This window comes from Gossypium arboreum, chromosome 3, assembly GCF_025698485.1.
Source record: "Gossypium arboreum isolate Shixiya-1 chromosome 3, ASM2569848v2, whole genome shotgun sequence".
NCBI lineage: Eukaryota > Viridiplantae > Streptophyta > Magnoliopsida > Malvales > Malvaceae > Gossypium > Gossypium arboreum.
Genome location: NC_069072.1, coordinates 133304556 through 133324720, shown reverse-complemented (window position 1 = coordinate 133324720; position 20165 = coordinate 133304556). Strand labels below are relative to the sequence as shown.

The window sequence follows — 20165 nt, the reverse complement described above, 5'->3', positions numbered from 1 at the left end:
ATCTAACTTGTTCAACCAACTATTTGATTATTAAAATACTGAATGTGACACTATGAGATTGTATCACACCATCACTTTTTTTTTAATCAAAAGGAAAGAGCACAATGTAATATAAGACTATCAACCAACTTGTCACACCATCACTTCAATATTTATAAATTTCCAGGTGATTTTTATATTTTTCGAGTTTAGGGATTAAAATGGATCTAATTGTAAAGTTCAAATGCTAAAGTGGAAAAAAAAATATAGGTACTGAAGTGAATCTAGTTGCTAGCTCAAGGGCCAACAAACATATTATCCCAAATACTTTATATAAATTTTCATGAATTAATTGCACCGAACATCCTTAAACTACCCACATTTTAAATTGATCCCTATACTTTAAATCATTCTAATTACATCCCTAAACTATTGAGGTTATATCAATTAGCTCCTTTTATTGCTAAATCATTAATTTAACTATTAAATAATACGTCAAATCTTATGTAATAAGATTTAAAATGAATTTTTTTAAAACTAAATATTGTAAAAATAGATGTTTTAAAAATCTTAGTTTTGAAGTTTCAAAACTTTTAAGAGAACTTTACCATTCACTATTTTTTTCAGTTTAACTTTTTTTTTACTTTCAAAAGTTATATGACAAACTTTTATTTATTTAAATGTAGCTACATAAAATTTAATGTGTCATTTAAAGATTTTAATAACGAAATGAATTGATTGATTTAATATTTATAGTTTGAGAATATAATTAAATTTTTTAAATTTAAAACTAATTTAAAATGAACGTCATGATTTGGAGATATATATGGTATAATTAACGCAATTATCATCATAAATTTTATTTAAAATATAAAAGTTTATTTATGTTAAAAAATTAAAAATAATTGTAATGGAATTAAACAATTTAATGTGTTTAATATTATGTATTTATTTTTATATAATATTAGAGGTATTGATGAGATAATATGGTTCGAATTTGTGTAGGAATTTGACTTGATTAATATTTTTATACTCTTTTATCTCAATAAAAATGTGAAATTTGTTATGAATATCTTATTAAATGGATGTCCATTATGATTAAGATAAAGTTTTGATGTAATTTAAATTCTAATAGTTATTAGAATTAGATTTCTACTTCTTTTATACTTCTCTTATCTATAAATAGAGACTACGATAAAGCATTATAAATTATCCTTTGATTAATAAAGTACATTCTCTAATATTTCTCTCCATCTTTCTTTATTTTATAACAAAATTATTATTATTTTAAGTAACTTCTAATTATTTTAGATAGATTAGATATATTGTATAAGTAGAAGTATCTTTTTATTTTCTATAATTATCTAATTAAGTAGGGATTATAATCCACCTTCGTATATGATTGTATTGCTTCTTCTTTTTAATCATGAGAGAGATTATTGTATTGGTAATGGCTTGTTTTGAAAATCATACGCAAAATATACCCAGAAAATCATTCAAACATCCCCTTCCTGCACATTCAGTAAGCTTCTTCTTTTTTTAACCATGACTTCACTGCTTCGTTTAATTTTTGCCGATTAATGGTTTTTTTTTTTCTTTTTTGCAGAAACTTGGTATTCCTTCAAATCATGACATCCCAGTAAATCCCTTTTTTGGTATCTTTCGTTTGAGGTCAGTTACTTAATAGTTCGAAATACTGATGTTTTTGACGCATTAAAGAACTGGATTTCCTTTTTCTTATTGAGTGAGGTTTAACTTGAATGTTGAAATCATTGAGCCTATTCCATATGAACATATCAACAGTGTTGAAGAAGAAGAAGAAAGGAGAATTAAATATTTGAAATCATTCTATTTAAAGAAGTTGAAGCAAAAATATCACGAATGCCAGGCCAAGCTATGGCTTAGTTTATTATAGTAATAATGTTAATCAAACATGGAATCAAGAATGCAGACCAAGGGCTTAGTTTATTGTAGTAATAATGTTAATGTCAGTTTATGATTCTTTCATTCATGTTTAGATTGTTTGATGAGGTTTGGTGATTGAATAATGTGGTGAGATTGAACCATACAGACTATAATACTTGGATTAGGATGATTTTGATAACGAGTAGAGAGGCCCAAATGTAATCTGATTTCTCATTCAATGACCTCCTTAATACTTTCTTTGCCTATATATGTTACTTGGACTAGGGCTTGCATATATGCAGAACAGTTATCAATTGAATATTTTAAAGCTCTTCATCAGTTATCGATATCAGAATCGGATCGTAATGGAATTCCGGGGTATGCATCGATCTATCATGCAGCACATTGTGCCAAAAATTCTATGCTTTAAACAAAGACAACCAGAATATGCATAGTTCACACACTGCAACAAGAACTTGATGGTATCAGTTCAGAAGTTTCTGGTACTCAGATTCATTTGCAGTTCAGAAGTTTCCGGTACTCGACTAAACAGTAACCATAATAACAAAGCTCAACAGCTTGATCTTTAACTCATAATTTATCAGCAGATAGGAAAATAGCAACATAGAATGTTAATTTATGGAGATCTAACATTCAGAAGAACATAAGCTGCAAAGTATTCGACTGTTTTGTTTCAGTATCAAGGAATGCTATCTCTTCTAACATTGTTCGACTCGTATATATCAACATACAAGAAAAAGCATACAAAAACAGAGACAATTGTAATGATTAATGAATACACATCGTGCAAAGATAAACGGTCATCTTCATCTGCTTCCGTTTGTGAGATAAGGTCCGTGAAATTCTCATCTGTTAATGGTGGAACATGTGATAAACCCCCATGGGGGGCCTCCAATTCGATGCAAAATTACAAGAAGACTGCCTCGGTCAGCTTCTTGATGTTCTGTTCTATCCTTCCAAAAAAGAGTTGAGACCAGTGCTATCTGGTAACAAGATATCAAACTCGAGGTTGAAAATGAAGCCCAATCGATTTTTTTTCCAGCAGAAAAAAAAAATGCCCTATATCTACATTATTATACATATGCAGGAATCTTTATCCTCGTCGTCTTCAGAATCGCTCACATCACTGCAAGCACGGATAGGACATTAGGAAATGAGAGATACAACAGTGAATCAACCGAAAAAAAACACATTATCATCATATTACAAGGCCAAATTGTAATTCACACTAATCCTTTTCTTTTGTAGTTTGACATATATCATGAACGCACGAAACCTAGAGTTACCGATCAATATATGTCAAAAATTGTGTAGGATCGTTCATGCTCAATCAGCAATTCTTCCAGCATAAAACAATACTAATACAAAAGATCCCAAAATAGGCCACCATATCGATCACAAAAACCAAAAAATATACCATGCAATAGAATTCAAGTAACTCGTAATTAAGACAACAAGAACTATTCAAATCGTGTTATTAGAGAAGATAGTCCATTGGATGCCAAAGCATTAAAAGGCGTAGATCACAAACTACATAAATAGAACATAAAAACACGAAATCCCCCGAGCAGATATTCACTGTGTTATTGATTCAGATAACGTCTATAGCTAATACGAACGGAAATTTTGAAGAAAGGTGCAAAAGCATGCTGTAATAGAAGGCATTTGGCACAATTAAAATAGTTGAAAACCTTGTCCTAAAACTTTATAATGAGTGACAGCCAAGTCCTCGATTCAGATTCATTCGTAGGAATATGAAACAAGAAACTTAAATTTGATATAAACCAATTATTAAATCAGCAAATTATCCCCAAATCAAACCCTTAAAAGGAACACAATCATGCATCTACAGAACATTAAAAAGGGATAAACATTGCATTGCCTTAAGAGTGAAGTTTATATGCAACATGAAGTTACAAACTTTGTACTCATTTGTTCTATTCTAAGAATTATCATTTAGTTAGACACTGATATGTACACATCAAAAATGGAGTACAGCATAATATGTTTTAAGGACAAAATGGTAAGCAAGTAAAAGCACAGGGAATTTGCAGATACTATCAAGTAATTATGTTCTTTACACTTGATCAAATTCAAACAGAATATGCAAACAAAGAAGCCAAACGAAAAGAACCAAAGTTCTCAAAACATCAAACAGAAGTACTGTCATGTTAGAAGATAAACTCCAAAAAATAAAAAAAAAAACCCAATTTTACCTTGGTTCAAATTCCATGATCTCCACAAGTTTATCACCATTTCTATCATTCCATTGGACTTTTCTCCTTGTCTTTTCAGATTTTCTTGACATCCCACCTTTTTTAGGTAGCAACAAAGAATTTGACTCACTGTATTCTTCTCCATCAGTGTGATCTTCAGTTTCTGCAGAATCTATAGAACTTAAAGAGTTCCTTTTATGTCCATTAACCTCCTTCACATCATTAGGGGCAGCATCCATTGACAATTCTACTCAAAAGCTCTGAATCTATTGAATAACTTGGATTTCAAGAGAAAAAATGGGGTCTTTTATAATAAATTATAAAGCCCCTTAAAGATTGAGATTTTTCAAAAAAAGAAAAAACCAATCACCCAGAAAGCAAAAGGAGATGAATGATCAAACCCTAACCCCCAAAATTCAAAATTTTTATTTTATTCTGGTTGGAAAGTGGAATCCTTCAATTTGATAAAATCCCAAGAAAAAAGTCAACCCTTTGTTTTTGACACCATAAAGAAAACCATAAATTGCAAATTCAATTTTCAAGGGGGAAAATACAAAAACCATGAAACTTGAGAATCTCAAATCAAGCTAAAAAATTCCAATCGGCTTAAGATTTATTTTTCCTGGAAAAGTGATGGGAAAAAATATTTGAGTTAAAAATAAATAAATAAAAAACCAGCTTTTGACCTTTAATGAAATACAGAAATGAAGTAACCAAAACTCTATGAATTGACAAATTTTTTATCTATGAATATAGAAAAAGAAAAAAAATTTAAAAAAAAAGAGAGAAAATCTTGGAATTTGTCTCTAAAATAAAATCAATTAGGTAAAGCATTTTTATTGGGTGAGGTGTCAACGTTGGAGGAGAAATCGATGGAACTTTGATCATAACGGTGAGATTTTAGCGTGTTTATATCGTGTCTTTTATATATATTAATCCTCAAAACATGAGATAAATTTATCCATAATTTTAACAATTTTGATCCTTTTTAATTTCAAATTACGATTTTTATATATAATGATTTTTTGAAAATATATAAAATTAATATAATGATAATTATTTGGTGTAGTTGAAAATTATCAATTATCTTAATTATTTATATTTATTTTTAAATATAATTTAAAATATATGATAAAATCTCAAATTAATTTGTAAAATTATAAATTTTATACCAAATAATTATGATTAATATAATGCATATGTTTTATTAATTATAAAAGTCAAAGCATTGATTAATGAATTTTTTTAAAAATCAAACGGAATCTTTGATTAATAAATTATTCAGTGTTTAATGTAAACTATGGCACGTGAAAAAAAATTAAAATTTAGTAGATATTTTATATAAGCTTTAATTAAGATGATAAATTTAAATGTTTAAAATTATAATATTTTAGGTTTAAATTTTATTAGTTGTAGGATTTTTTAATTTTATATATAATTATTTTGAAATGATTAAAGTATTTTATAATAAAGTGATTTTAATAATGGTAACAATTAAATTTACAATATGAAAAATAAAAAATTAAATTCTTAAAAATAGAATAAAGGGACTAAATTTAAACATGAAAAGTTTTAGAGACTTAGAAAATAAAATCATTAAATCAAGTTTAAATAATAAAATATAAAGTTACGGAAAAATTTATTAAAAGAAATTCTTTTATCAAATTAAGGGACTTGGATTGATTTTTTAAGGAAATTTAAGAATTTTGTTAGCTTTGGAGTATTTTGATTTTGTGAAAATTTATACTTGATATTTATAATCATTAAATATTTAAATAAGATATAAAAGTCTGATTTAAATATATAAAAAATTCAAAAAATCGATAATGTGAATTTAGATATTTACAAATTTTTATTTGTTTTATTTAGAAATAATCATTATATATAAATCTTCAAATTTACCATACGTAATTAGTGGGTTTTGTCAAGTTAAATTTTGGTTCTTCGTACATTTGTATTTTATGTTGGTTTGATCTTAAACATGTGTTTACAATTATAATATGCTTAAATTTATATTGTATTATATTATATTTGTATTTATAAACTTTAAAAATTTTCTTTCAAAAAATAATTAACAAGCCAATTCACCGGTCCAACTAATTCCAATAAATTCGTACCAAACCCTCAATCAATTGGTCTAATTTTTTTTCCGAATTGACACCCTAATCAATTTACGATCCAAACCGATTCAATTCAAACAACTATACTTAGAGTAGTGATTAAAGCTTTCGTTTAACACCTAAATGATGTGAATTCAAACTCCACCATTTCCTTCCCTTGTTATGATCAAAATAAAAATAAATAAATAAATTATAGAAGTAAATGTTAAATATATATATGAGTAAAAAAAAAATTATTCCATCCCAAAATTGGTCCATAAATTTGGATAACATTCTTTTGGTTTTTTTGCAAAAATTCATAGAGTCCACACATATAAGTAATAAGAGACAAAAGAGTCCTTGGATATATACTTGATGAGAAATGGACTGTGTATCTACTTCAGCTGCAAATTGGAAACACAACAAAAAGAGTCCATGTTCAATGAATGAATGCTAATACTCTATTTCCTTTGTACTTTTCTGGTTTCAAAAGCACTGTCATTCCCAATTATCTACATTAAATAGAATTCAATTAATACAAAATTTTAAAAAATAAAAAAAAAATTGGACAAAACCAATACATAGCATAAAAATATAATAAAACTGAAGACGTAAATATTATAATTGCTCGTTGTGAGATTTGAATCCGAGTATCTAAAGACCCAATGCCTTTGCTTTAATCAACAATACCAAAGCCCCACTAGAATAATCAAATTACAATATTCGGTTTATATTTAATCGATTTTAAATCAAGATAAATTGGATCGAGTCAATTCAAGTTTTAAATTTGTTGAATTATTTTGATTTGTGTCAATTTTTAGTGTGACTCATTTTAGGTTGAGTTATTTAGTTCGAGGCTTTTTTTTCTTTTTTGTTAAATCATTTGAGTTCATATAATATACGGTTCTAATCACTTCAAATTTGAGTCATATCTAGTTATTTGTTCAAGTAATTTTAAGTCTTGGGTCAGTTTTGGATAAATTTGAGTTTGAATTATTGGCATTTTATAATCAAATTAGGTTAGAAAATATCTAAATTTAAATTGATTAGATCGTATTTTTTATTTCGACTCAAAATAGATTGGTTTTACATTATTATCCACGTAAATACTTGTCATGATATTTGAATTATACAAAATTTAATATTTTAAAGAATAATTCTACTATTGCATATCATCAAAATAAAATAAATAGCTAACTTTTTTTTATTATCAAAATAAAACAAATCATAGTTTCTCGTAGCTTTTGGAAAGTGTTGTGAAAAGTGCTTACAAAAAGATTGGTTTAAGATTTAAGTATTTAGTGCTATCGTCAAAATGTGTTTTTGAGAAATAAAATATCTATTTTAGATATGATGTTGTATAGTGAAAGATATGCATTTAATTAATGTTCAAATTAGTTAATATTATGATATTTTAGTAAAAATATAAAATTAATTTATTTTAATTCATTATTAATATTTTAGTATATGAAATGTAAATTTTAAATATTTGTAAATAATAAATATTAATTATTTGTAAAATTTAATTTGAATATATAATTTATCTTTTAATTATTATTAAAATATAAAATTTATTAATTTAAATATATAACTTTATATATTTGATATAAATATCAACATAGAAATAATTATATATTTAATATAAACATTACGTAAAATATATCGAGTATAAATAAAGGTTAAAAATATCATTTTGACTCCAAAAGTGTTTCTGGAAAAAACTAAAGCTAAAAAAGAATTGTTTTTGCTTTTGAATTCAAAAGCACTTTCCAATTCAAAATTTGTCGGTTTAGCATTGATTAAAGCTCTAAAAGCACTTTTGAAAATTAACGAGAAATAAGCTTTAAATTTCATTTTTTTTAATTCGTGGCTAGCAATGGGCCTACAGAATATAGAAAATTAGTTACTGGACTCGCTCCGATAAATACTTTGAGAAATAAAAAAAAAATTTAATTTTTTCTTCTTCAATTACATTTATAAATTTAATTCAATTCAATTAAAAATTATAAAAATAGCTAATTTCTATAGTCTAGAAAGGTTCACTTTCATCCAATAGTTGAAAGTATTTTAATTCTCATTATAAAAGTTGTAATTATGGTTCTTGCACCTTCAGTTGTAACCAATTTGTTTTCAAACTCAATTCTATACGATTATGTAAAGTTAACTTTAATTCTTCTACTAAAATGTTGCTCTAGACTAGTTATTGTACATTAAAAATTTATTCAAACCATTACACAGTTACAATTTACTGTTAAGTTATTAATAATTTGGACAAAATATATAATGTCCAACTAATTTACCCATAACCCGACCTGAAGTATAAAAAAATCCAACCATCCCCAAAAAGTCCATGTATTTTTAAACTATTGTGTGACTAAAAATTTTATTAAGTACGTATTTTTTTAGCAATGTGATAGTTAAAAATACATGAATATTTTGGGATGGTTGAATTTTCTTTTATGGGTCGAGCCAAGTTATAAGTAAATTAGTTGGATATAATATATTTCCCCAACTGAGTTAGTGTTAGTTGACTCATCTCACAAACTCAATTAATTATTTTGTTAATAGTATAGATATATAAGTTATAATAGAAGTAATAAAGTGTGCGTATGCAATTGACATGAATTTAACTTGCACAATATGCATATTTTTTTGTTTTTTTAAATTAAAAGAATAAACACTCCAATAGTACAACTTATTTTAAATACAAAAGATTATTCTTTTATAATTTCCCTCACCAAGTTAATACTTAGTTGACTCATAATATCCTCAAACAAGAATTTTATTAATAATATAGACATATCATGTTCACATTTTATTTAAAGATGTTAATACATTTCAAGTCTTTTGAAAAATTTGGCATTTTTAATCATAATTTTTGTTAAATACAAAACATGAGTTTAAATGCATTTAATCACATTGTTCTTTTAATTTAAAAATTAAAAGTTTTGAGTATTTACCAAAATTTATGTAAAATTTTAGCATTGCTACAAATGTAATAACAAAGAAGTCGTGAATTCGAGCACAATTTGAACATACTTAAATACATAATAATTTTTAATTTAATTAATTGAGATAAATGAGTTTATCGGTAGATTATGAATATATTTTTAAAAGATAAAATAACATAATAAATATAAACATGATCAACCGGAACTAAAATTAACTCAACACAAAGTACAACCGAGTAAAAAATGAAATATAACCATAACTAGACCAAAATAAATCTAAACAAATCCACAAGGTGAGCTCGAATTTGGGGACGGAACAAGTTCTCAATTAAAATTTTCAACTTGAATGTAATCATCATCCGACACGAATATGTTCAACTTTTACTATAACGACGTACTACCTAAATATGTGTGACATAAAGGCTGGTTACAAGGTCGGGAAAAAAAAACCCGGACCGACATACATTAGAATCAAATCGGACGGTCAAAAGCAAGGTGAGAAAGAAGATACATGAAAGATGTTAAGGCTTGAACCTGAGACCCGACTCCTTAAACATGACAAACTTCCCTAATTTATTTTAGAAAATAACATGAATACAAAGTAAATATACGAATATGTCAAAATCTACATAACACAAAAATTATAAATGAAGGGGCTGTAGTAAAAATTTCAATATGTAGAATATAAAAAATACCTCGACATAAAAACTTTATAATCGATGGTATTACATTAAAAAAAACAACTCACATGAAAAATATTTCAAGCCCCAAAGACAACGGCAAAGATGTTCAAACATTGTATCGGCCTTTTGCCGATCTTTCCCTTCTCGAGTCATCCTGCAACATACAAAGCAACCGGTCATGATAAAAGAATATGCAATCAAAATCACAAGTATAGATCGAATAATGCTTACATGGAAGCTATAAGTAATTTTATCGTTGACGTCAATGATCTCCTTCCACTTCCTCCCGATGCCCATCTACAAAACAGGGTTCAAATTAACATCATCAGCGCATATACCATTCAGAAAAGTCCCAAATTGAGAAGAAGAGACAATGACTTCATTGTACTTCTGCAAATTATACATTGCAACCTATGTTGCTCGGACTTATTTGGAAACATGGAAACATCGATATAAGAATAAAAACTCAAACAATGTAACAAGTTTGGTAAACATGATGATTAAGATGGTTTTACATCACGGGAGTCCTATACCTGAGCAGCTTCGTTCGTTGCTGTCTTGGTCCATAATGCAAGTTTGTCCTGCCTTGGGCGTACGCTGGCAACTACACCACAAATCTCATCCGCCTCATCGAATTGCTCCCCGATCAATGCCATCAACTGCAAAAAATGAGATATAGTCAACCAAAATCCCAAAACATCTTATATAGGTCACAGCAGGCATAACAATATGGCTCAAAGCACCCACGGTTTCAAGCCACATATTCTCGAGATTAGCCTTTCTGTTGCTAGTGACAGACCACTTTCCTCCACTAGCACACTCGGGATCTTCCCATTTGGGCTCAATTCCGGCCTTAAACAAGTGGAAGTCAGCATTCCCGGGCAACTTGCTGGGCTTGAATATTTGATCATACAAACTGAAACATGACAAAAGTATTTTCAGTCTCGACTTCCAATGCGAACAATAGAAAACATAACAAGGCAAACAACAGAAACCATCTTAAGTTCCCTCGAATCTAAGAGGGAGAGGTATCAATAAACCGAATCATACGGAAATGGTTGAATTTCATAGCTAGACCTGACAATATTAAACGCAACAATGAAAAAAGTAACTAAAACAAGACATAAAACATGATACAAATACACGAATGTTTCCAAATCTATATAATACAAATAATCTAACACATCAAAATTCATGTAGATATAAAATGTCTTAAATACAATATGCACAATTTTCCAGGCGCTAAGATCCTAGACAACAATAACCTCCAATGACAATCAATTTCTCACTAACCAAACACAAAAATACAAAATACCCTTTTTCTCTTTAAACAAAGCAAATCTCCAATAAATCATTGAACAAACAAAAATACATCAATAACCCAAATGGAAAAGAACCTTTTTTTTTTCAAAGGATACGAATAAATCCAATCCATAAATCGAATAAGGCACGATCAAGACCAACTAAAAAAAATCAACAGATCTTCAGATATAGATAAAAAAGGAGAATTAGGTATTTGAATAAGTACCACCAAAATTCTTCTACGGTGTCAAATGTGTAAACCTTGCGTAGAGAGGTACCCCAAGCGGCGCCTTGTTTATGCCCTGTTTGGTTATCAAACCAAAAGGTCCACTTTCTCTCGAGCTTATGTGGTTGCTTCTCTGCCCCTGTTGTTGTTGCCGCCTCTGGCGCCGCCGCCGATATGGCGTTAACTTCCACAGCCGCCTCGCTTGCCATAGATTTTCTTTCTCTGTATTTTTCTTTCTTTTCTTTTCCGCTTCGTCTTTAGCTAAGCTTAAAGGGCAAAAAAAAAAAGGAAAAGAAAAGAGGGGAAAGTTTTCAGTTTTGGGTTCTCCTTTGTAGTTTTGGGTTTAGGGTTGTTAATGGACTTGGGGCTTTATTAGTATTAAAAGGCCCGAAATAGTGAAATTATTTTTTCATTTTAACTTTTTTTTATTTTTCAAAATATGTATTTTTATTATTAAATTCAAATTTTCAATTACATTAAATAATTTGACGTGATTTTTTTAAACATGTGATCACGCCATATCCATACACATTGACCTTTTTTTTTTTCTTTGTCTTTTTTTTTTTTACAATTTTGACAATTTTATTCCATTTAAGAAAAATAATAATAATATTGATTGAGTCTTTGTAACAGCCTAATTTTCAGTGGTATCCGGAATAGAGATTTAAGATCACTAAATTCGACGGGTGAGTTGAAAATTTAATAAATTAATACCTATGAGTCAAATATGAGTATAAAAGTATTTTTTAATTAGTGAATTTGGTGATTTAAAAGAATTAATTAGCTAAATTGGGTCGAGAATGAGGTATCGAGACCTCGACTTCATAAACCGAGCCATAAACATTTTTAGAAATATTTATGGAGTGTTGGTGAGGTAATAATAAAATTTAGTCAAAAAATTTTGACGTTTGGGTGGTTAATTAAATAAAAATGACTAAATTGAAAAAGGTGTAAAAGTTGCTAGATGGATTAAATAGTTTAATTGTCAAATGAGGAAGGACCTAAAGTGAAAATAATCCCAAAGGAGATATTTTCGGCAATACCTGAGAAAAAATCAGGAAATGGGTGAAATAAGGGCAAAATTGGAAAATTGCTAAAATTGGCTTAATAAAAATGGGACTAAATTAGAATATCTAGAATTCTCTTCATTTCTCTTCATATTCATCAGCTGAAAAACAGCCATGGAGGAGGGTTCAAGCTGGTTTTCATACTTTGGCTTTATGTAAGTTTAATTCTTGCTTTCTCCTTGAATTTTTTATGTTTTTGGACTTTTACAATTGGGTCCAACTTATTATTTCATTAGTTTTTGATTCCATGGCTAATTTTTGAAGTTGTTATGGATGAGCGCTGGAAGTATATGATGATTTGGCATGGAATTAGAGCTTTAAATTGTTTATATTCTGATTTTATTGAAAGAATTGAATAAAAGGTGAATGTTAGGGACCTAATTGTAAAAGAGTTTGAAGTTAGAGTTTTATGTGGAAATTCTGAATTTCAATAGTTATAAAATAACTTATAATGTCTAGAAAAATTATTAATTGAGAAATTTATCTTAATTGAGGGGTTAATTGAGCAAGGACTGAATTGTATGAATTGTAAAATTTGGGGCAAAATGGAAATCAACATTTTACACTAAAACTGTTTTGGACAGCAGCAGTAGTCTAACTTTGAAAAATTACCAAAAATTGTAGAAATGGAATTAGAGGATGAATAAAATATAAAATTAAAGATTATTGAGTCTAGCTTCTTATAGAAGAAATGATGTAAGCAATGGAATTGTAAATTACGAGATATGATAAATTTTGTGAGATAAGGTCAGAATGATTTTGGGTTCCCCTGTTCTGACTTTGTAAAATCATCAAAAATTGGATAAAAATAATTAGGGCTTAAATTTATATTTTTAGAATCCTGGATGAGTTTATTTTCAAGAAAACAAACGAGGACATCATTCGTATCCTATACGAGAAGATAATTGATTTTTAGTGAAGAAGGGTCGGAACTGTCAGACAGCAGAACAGGGGAGACTTCAATGAATAAACTGTAACCAAAAATTTTGAAATTTTTATGGTAAGAATACATATGAGTCTAGTTTCTGGGAAAATTTATGGATCTTAATTTGGAGTTCTGTAGCTCAGGATAAAAATAATTTAGTGACTATGACACAGATGAACAACTTGAATATTCACATAAGTAGATAGTGAAAATTATGGATAACGTTACCTACAAGTGTGTTGTTTATACTAAGGATGTGGATGGAGAGGAGGAGGAGAAAAAATATACATATATATATGAATGACTTGTGTATAAATTGATCACATGCCCGATTATAATCGATAAATGTTGAATTAGAAATGATATAATGTTTTATTTGGAATATTTATTATGAAATTATGATTATCGCTATAATACAAAAAAATCGAACTTGTGAGTTTATATAACTAAATTTTAGTGACCATTTGTTAATATTATTAAATTTCAATATTATTTTATGTATGGTGATTAATATTTATATTTGTTAATTGTTGAAATTAAGTAAATTATGTACAAAAGTTATGAAATTGAACTGTGTATTTCAGAGGAACGAAACACAAAAAATGAGTACGATCTTTCAGTGAAAAAGATGAATTGACTGTAAATTACCCAAGTAAACCGAGATTCAGCATTTGTTGCGAATTCTCGTATTTGCTTTCTGTTTAGCTCTTACGAGCTTCCGTTAACTCATATGAGTTTCAGTTAAACCTTTTGGGGTTTCAATTCAGCTCTGATGAGCTTCAGTTAGCCTTCGGGCTTCCGTTTAGCACTTCTGTAACGCCCCCTTTACCCGAGACCGTCGCCGGAGTCGAGCATGAGGCATTACTAAACTTATTTGAGCACTTAAACAAATTCAAACAATTTATATCACACTTTCCAGACAAGCTGTCCAACTGCGTTATAGATGCAAAAAAAATCATATCTCGAGTTACAAAACTCGAAATCTAAATCCGTAAATTTTCCCCAAATCTAGGCTCATATATCTACTTACTAATTTTTTTCTAGAATTTTTGGTTGGGCCAATTAGTACAGTTTATTAGTTGAAGTCTCCCCTGTTTCAGGGTTCCGCTGCTCTGACCCCTGTTCACTACGAACCAAATTTCTCCATGTACAGAATTCAAATAACCAAGAAGTTTATTTCTATTAAAAATAGACTCAATAAGGAATCCATACATATATAGTATGACTCCTAATTAATTTTTTATAATTTTTAATGATTTTTACAAATCAGAACAGGGGAGTTCAAAATCACTCTGACCTTATCTCACAAAAATTCAAATATCTCCTGATATGAAAGCCTTTTGCTTACACGTTTCTTCTATGTGAAACTAGATTCAATAAGATTTAATTTCATATTTTATTAAACCTATAATTATATTTTTATGATTTATGGTGAATTTTCAAACTCAGACTACTGCTACTAACCAAAAACTATTTTAGTACAAAATGTTGTTAACTAGTTTATAACATCTTTACTTCATTTCATTTAAACTCTATACATGCCATATAAATCTTCAAACATAAAACAAAAGCTACCGAATTGATCTGGATAGTGTGCTTTGTTGTGTTGATCCGATCTACCCACTTCACTTCAAGTCAATCTACATAAAATATTAAACACACACAAGTAAGCTTATTGAAGCTTAGTAAGTTCATAGGTTAAAAGTAATGCTTACCAAACATAATATTTCCAAACAATACCAAAACACTTACTAAAGTTTCCTGCGATTCACAACCATTGTTATAATAATTCACATAGTTGAGCTCAACAGTAACAACTACTCAATCTCTTCCATTTGGATCACTTCTCTTTTATTTCTTATAATCAAATTAGGAAACGGCTTACGAAATTGAGTACGTCGTTGCTCAATGCCACGATTCACAACTCAGTATGGTTTTCCTCATTGAAATACCATACCTACATTTTTCAACTCGGTATGGGAAATGCCATACCTACATTTCTTAACTCAGTATGGATTTGATAATACCATACCTACATTTCACAGCTCAGTATGGATAATACCATACCTACATTTCACAGCTCAGTATGGATAATACCATACCTACATTTCACAACTCAGTATGGATGATACCATACCTACATTTCACACTTTGCCATGGAACAACCATGGTCTTATCCGTCAATTCATCACACGTCACGATACGAACGTACTCAATCCTGCGTTTTCCTAATTTGCATTTCCACATTTATTCTTTCATTAACAAAATCTACACAATCCCACAACAAATTCAGTATATAATAACACATTATAAACTTCAATCATTCACAAATAAACATCTAAATTCAACCATATGAACTTACCCGCTAATTTGTAGAAGATATTGAAATTTAGGGACTATTCGCAACTTTTTCTTTTCCTCGTTCTTCTTTGGATTCTTGATCTATAATATAAAATATTTCTACTCATTAGCATTTATTTGATTTCTATTTCACTTCACAATTTATGCTGTTCAAATTTCGAAATTGCACTTTTACCCCAAAATTTATAGTTTTCACAATTTAGTCCCTACTCAATTCACCCATCAATTGAACTAATTTTTCTCAATTAACACATTATTTTATCATTATAAACTATTTCAAAACCTTTTATATTCTGAATTTCAACAGCAACCTTCAATTCACAACTTTTTCACAATTAGGTCCTAAATATCATTTCCTATCAAAATCACTTAATAAAACCACCTTAATATGAAATTAGAACTTAAATTTCATAATAATTCATCATAAAATTCCCTTATCCATCCAGGGTAACTTCCAATTTCACCCATAAAATCAAAAACTAATGAATTCTACAAGTGGACCTAATTGTAAAAGTCATAAAAACATAAAATTATCAAGAAAAAGCAAGAATTAGACTCACATGATGTAAAAATATGAAAACCAGCTTTCTCCAGACCTTATATGGCGTTTTGGCTGAGAAAATATGAAGAAATGTCTAGATTTTTCAATTACATCATTATTTAACTATTAACTTTTATCTATTTCCAATTTTGCCCTTGTTCACATTGTTTTCTTGCTTATTTCATACCCAAACCGTCCAGCCATTAACCTTTGGGTCTAATTGCTCTTTAAATCCATCTTTTAAATACTTAAGCTATTTACTCACAATTTAACAAATTTTGTGCTATTTTCAATTTAATCCTTTTTAATTAATTAGCCATCCAAACGTTAAAATTTTCTAACGAAACTTTAATACTAACTCAATGACACTCCATAAATATTTATAAAAATATTTATAGCTCGATTTTCAACTTTGAGGTCTCGATACCTTATTTTTGACCCTTTTGACCTAATAAATTCTTTTAATTCACTAATTTCACCATTTCACAAATTCTTCTAAATTCTTACTTGACTCATAAATATTAAATTACTATCTTGTTCAATCTTATTTGTCGAATTTAGTGATCTCAAATCACCATTTCCGACACCACGAAAATTAGGTCGTTACAACATCCCTCGATCGACCTTTGGGCTTCGTTTAGCACTTCGTGCTTCACCACCTTTGGCTTCCGTTTAGCACTTCTGTGCTTCAGTCAGCCTTCGGGCTTCCGTTTAGCACTTCTGTGCTTCAGTCAGCCTTTGGGCTTCCGTTTAGCACTTGTGTGCTTCAGTCAGCCTTCGGGCTTCCGTTTAGCACTTATGTGCTTCAGTTAAGCTTCGGGCTTCAGATCATGAAGTACTCAATTCCGTAAGACGTTCTCTAATTTAACAAAGATTGGTAAGTGAGATATGAAATTAGTATTGGTAGACTTATGGTTATTATTGATATTGATCTGAAATAAGTGTACCCATTGATATTTAAATGATTCAATGGGTAAAGTTCTGATATGAGATAATATGAGTTTGAAATGAATTATTACCTATACATACCTGAAATATATGGAAATAATGGTACGTGAAATATTGATATAATGAAATGAATGATAAATGTTTATAAAGAAACAACAAAAGAATGATATGTATCATGATATGCAAAAATGTGATTATCTTTAATATGTTGTTACAAGGGAAATTATGTATGTTGAGACGAGCAATAAACTCAAGTGTGATATGATGAGAAAATAAGTTTATCTCTGTTGAATTTATATGAATATGTTCAAGTATGCTAACAAGTGTTGCTGTTGATGCTTAAACAAGTGCCAAGCTATTTGTTAAATGGTAAAATGTTTATTTTTGTATGATGTGTTGAAAGGGTAAGCGCTCAAATGAAAATGTACTTGTGCTCGTGAGAGAGTGGCAAGTTTTAAGTTATGCAATATCTTATGAAATAACTTATCATGTGATTAATTGAAAAGAGTTATGTCCAAACGCACTAGCTTGTGGGTATGATGGCATGGTATGCTTATAACCGGTGTGTTATACATAAAGAATGAGTGTGGAAAGTAAAGAAATACATATGAAAATAAAGGAACTCAGAAAAGTTAAAATTATTTAAAATCTTATTAAGCTAGAGATGATATGTATAAATAATGTTGTGGATTTATTTACTTTGTGAATTGATGAATATAACTTCGTGAATATTGTGTGAACCACACAACCTAGCCACACAGCCTGTGACCCCTTGCAGTATTGAAATTTTTTTTTTAATATTTTCGAAAAATTTTCTGAGTTCTCGATTAAGTCCCGATATATATATTCTGGGTCTCGATGGCTCACATAAGAGACACTATGATTAAATTTGATTGATTTCAGGTATGCATGTTATGTGAAGCAAAATTTCTGTTAAATGATCTGTAAATTTTGGTAATACTCCAAATCCCTATTCCAATGACGGATACGGGTTAAGGGTGTTACAGTCTTAACTCAATCGATATGGATATTGCTGTCAATATAATGGGCTGAAGCGAACTATCCTACTATTTATGGGTTGAGGATGGGTTATATGTAATTCTGTTGGAAAATCCAAAATAAGAACTTTGTTATAATATCGAAAATAAAAAAATTTAATCAAAATTGTACATTTTCGATTCGTCAGTATGTCACAATTCCTCTAAACTTTTGGGTCAAATTGTAAATAAAAAATATATTTATAAATTTTTTGAAATAATTTCTCTAAATAATTTTCTCTTGAATTCAAGTGTCTATGCAAGGCTCTAGGTATTAAATTTAATAAAATATAATTAAGATAAGTATTAAATTTAATTTAATATTAAATCTATTAAAGTAATATTACTTTTGAGATATTTTATTTGAAATCAATTTTTCTGATAGAATCCCAGTAGAAGTGTAATTTCTCCATTGCTCCATTGGTGACCATTTGTTGGCTACCGGAATATCGTCGTCACAGCTGCTAGCACCCCAAGCCAATTCAGTCCAAGCCAATGACGGCCTCACCGGCTCAATTTCACATATTTGGTTCAATTCGACTACTTTTTGGATCTTAGTCTCAATTTTGGGCTCCCGAGCCCTATTTACGATCTCAGGTCCAATTTTCAAGTTCAATTACCCATTCGGCCAATTGTTTGACTTGAAAATTAATTTCCAAAAATATCATATTAATTTTAATTAATTTAATTTTACTTAAAACTAATTTTTCCAAAAATCACTTAGATTTCTTAAATTAATGTTTAAAGAAAATTCTTTAATCAAATTCTCTAATTGAACAATTCTTACGACCACCGAATTTAATTCCATGTCGAATTAATAGACTAAAGTATTTTCAAAGTCGTAGAATTTCCTTCTAATTTAAAAGCAGTCCAATCAAGCTTTTATTAAACTAGTGGAGAGACCAATCGAACATATACAATTAGGTTCTAGTAATTACAATTATATTCAAAAGCATCGTTCTGATAATTCACAATCACTTAATTATCGAGCTAGTCCACCAGAAGTATTATGATTGAAATCTCCTTATTGTAGACTCTTTATGGAAGCAATTCATCCAATTGCTTTGTCCAATGACTTCGTAATGTGTGTGTTACCCTTATTGATATCCTTGATTCCTTTTAGCTAAATCCATTCACTCAATATAATCATATTTTATCTCACTGTCACCATTGTGTCTTATTAATGATTAATATGGTCACTGTCGACAAATGACCACGATAAATTACTCGTTCCTTGTGACCACGATATATATTTATCAATTTACATAACGCCAATGAGAGAATAATGTTAACTTTTTAATTAAGCTATGAACTCCACTGTTGCTAGTAAAGTCATGCTATACACAAGTCATGTACCCAACATACCGGCTATTAGCTCAATCATCTTTAGAGTATAAGCCTCTACTTATATCAAACCAAATGAGTTACATACACATGGTTAATAACTAACTCAGGAATTAGGTAAATCACCCCATGAATGTCACAAGTGAATTAATTCACAAATGAATTCAAAATTAATTCATTTTGGAACCAGTCTAATGTATTATTTTGCCAATTAATACATTTATGTCTTTACCCATTGAGTCAATTGCTCCGATAGCTAAGACTAGTCATTTCCTCAATTGGATTTATAGATGACATAATAATCTTTTTTAAGTATTTGAATCAAATACTTACTTTAATTCTTTTACGTGATTACGAACTCGTTTAAATTATCTACTGAAGTAAGTTGTCTTTTTCGTAATGTAAACGTTTTACAATGCCAGTTATAATCAGTTTGAACTTAGACAATCAATGAGCTAATATTTGCTTGTTGCAGTTTTGCTATGCATACAAAACATAAAAGACAGAAATACAAACGACATAATGATAAAATATAAAATTAACTTTATTTATTTATCCAT

The 20165-nt window shown here is 28.9% G+C and overlaps 2 protein-coding genes and 1 long non-coding RNA gene across 3 annotated transcripts; 1 reads left to right on the top strand and 2 right to left on the bottom strand.

Annotated features, from left to right (window-relative positions):
• Window positions 1-1375: 1375 nt before the first annotated feature.
• LOC108474701 (uncharacterized) lies at window positions 1376-1970 on the top strand. Its single transcript, XR_001869922.2, has 2 exons — window positions 1376-1501; window positions 1586-1970. It is a non-coding gene; the product is annotated as an uncharacterized LOC108474701 (long non-coding RNA).
• A 467-nt stretch (window positions 1971-2437) lies between these two features.
• On the bottom strand, window positions 2438-5013 carry LOC108474700 (uncharacterized). Its single transcript, XM_017776700.2, has 2 exons — window positions 4122-5013; window positions 2438-3031 (listed from the first exon to the last, which is right to left on the bottom strand). Exons 1-2 carry the CDS (start codon window positions 4358-4360, stop codon window positions 2971-2973), a joined length of 300 nt encoding a protein of 99 aa, XP_017632189.1. The 5' UTR covers window positions 4361-5013; the 3' UTR covers window positions 2438-2970.
• A 4730-nt stretch (window positions 5014-9743) lies between these two features.
• Window positions 9744-11728, bottom strand: LOC108474698 (eukaryotic translation initiation factor-like). The gene is made up of 5 exons (XM_017776698.2): window positions 11383-11728; window positions 10602-10770; window positions 10388-10513; window positions 10086-10151; window positions 9744-10008 (listed from the first exon to the last, which is right to left on the bottom strand). The coding sequence occupies exons 1-5, from the start codon at window positions 11589-11591 to the stop codon at window positions 9961-9963; spliced, it is 618 nt and encodes a 205-aa protein (XP_017632187.1). The 5' UTR covers window positions 11592-11728; the 3' UTR covers window positions 9744-9960.
• Between the last annotated feature and the right edge of the window lie 8437 nt (window positions 11729-20165).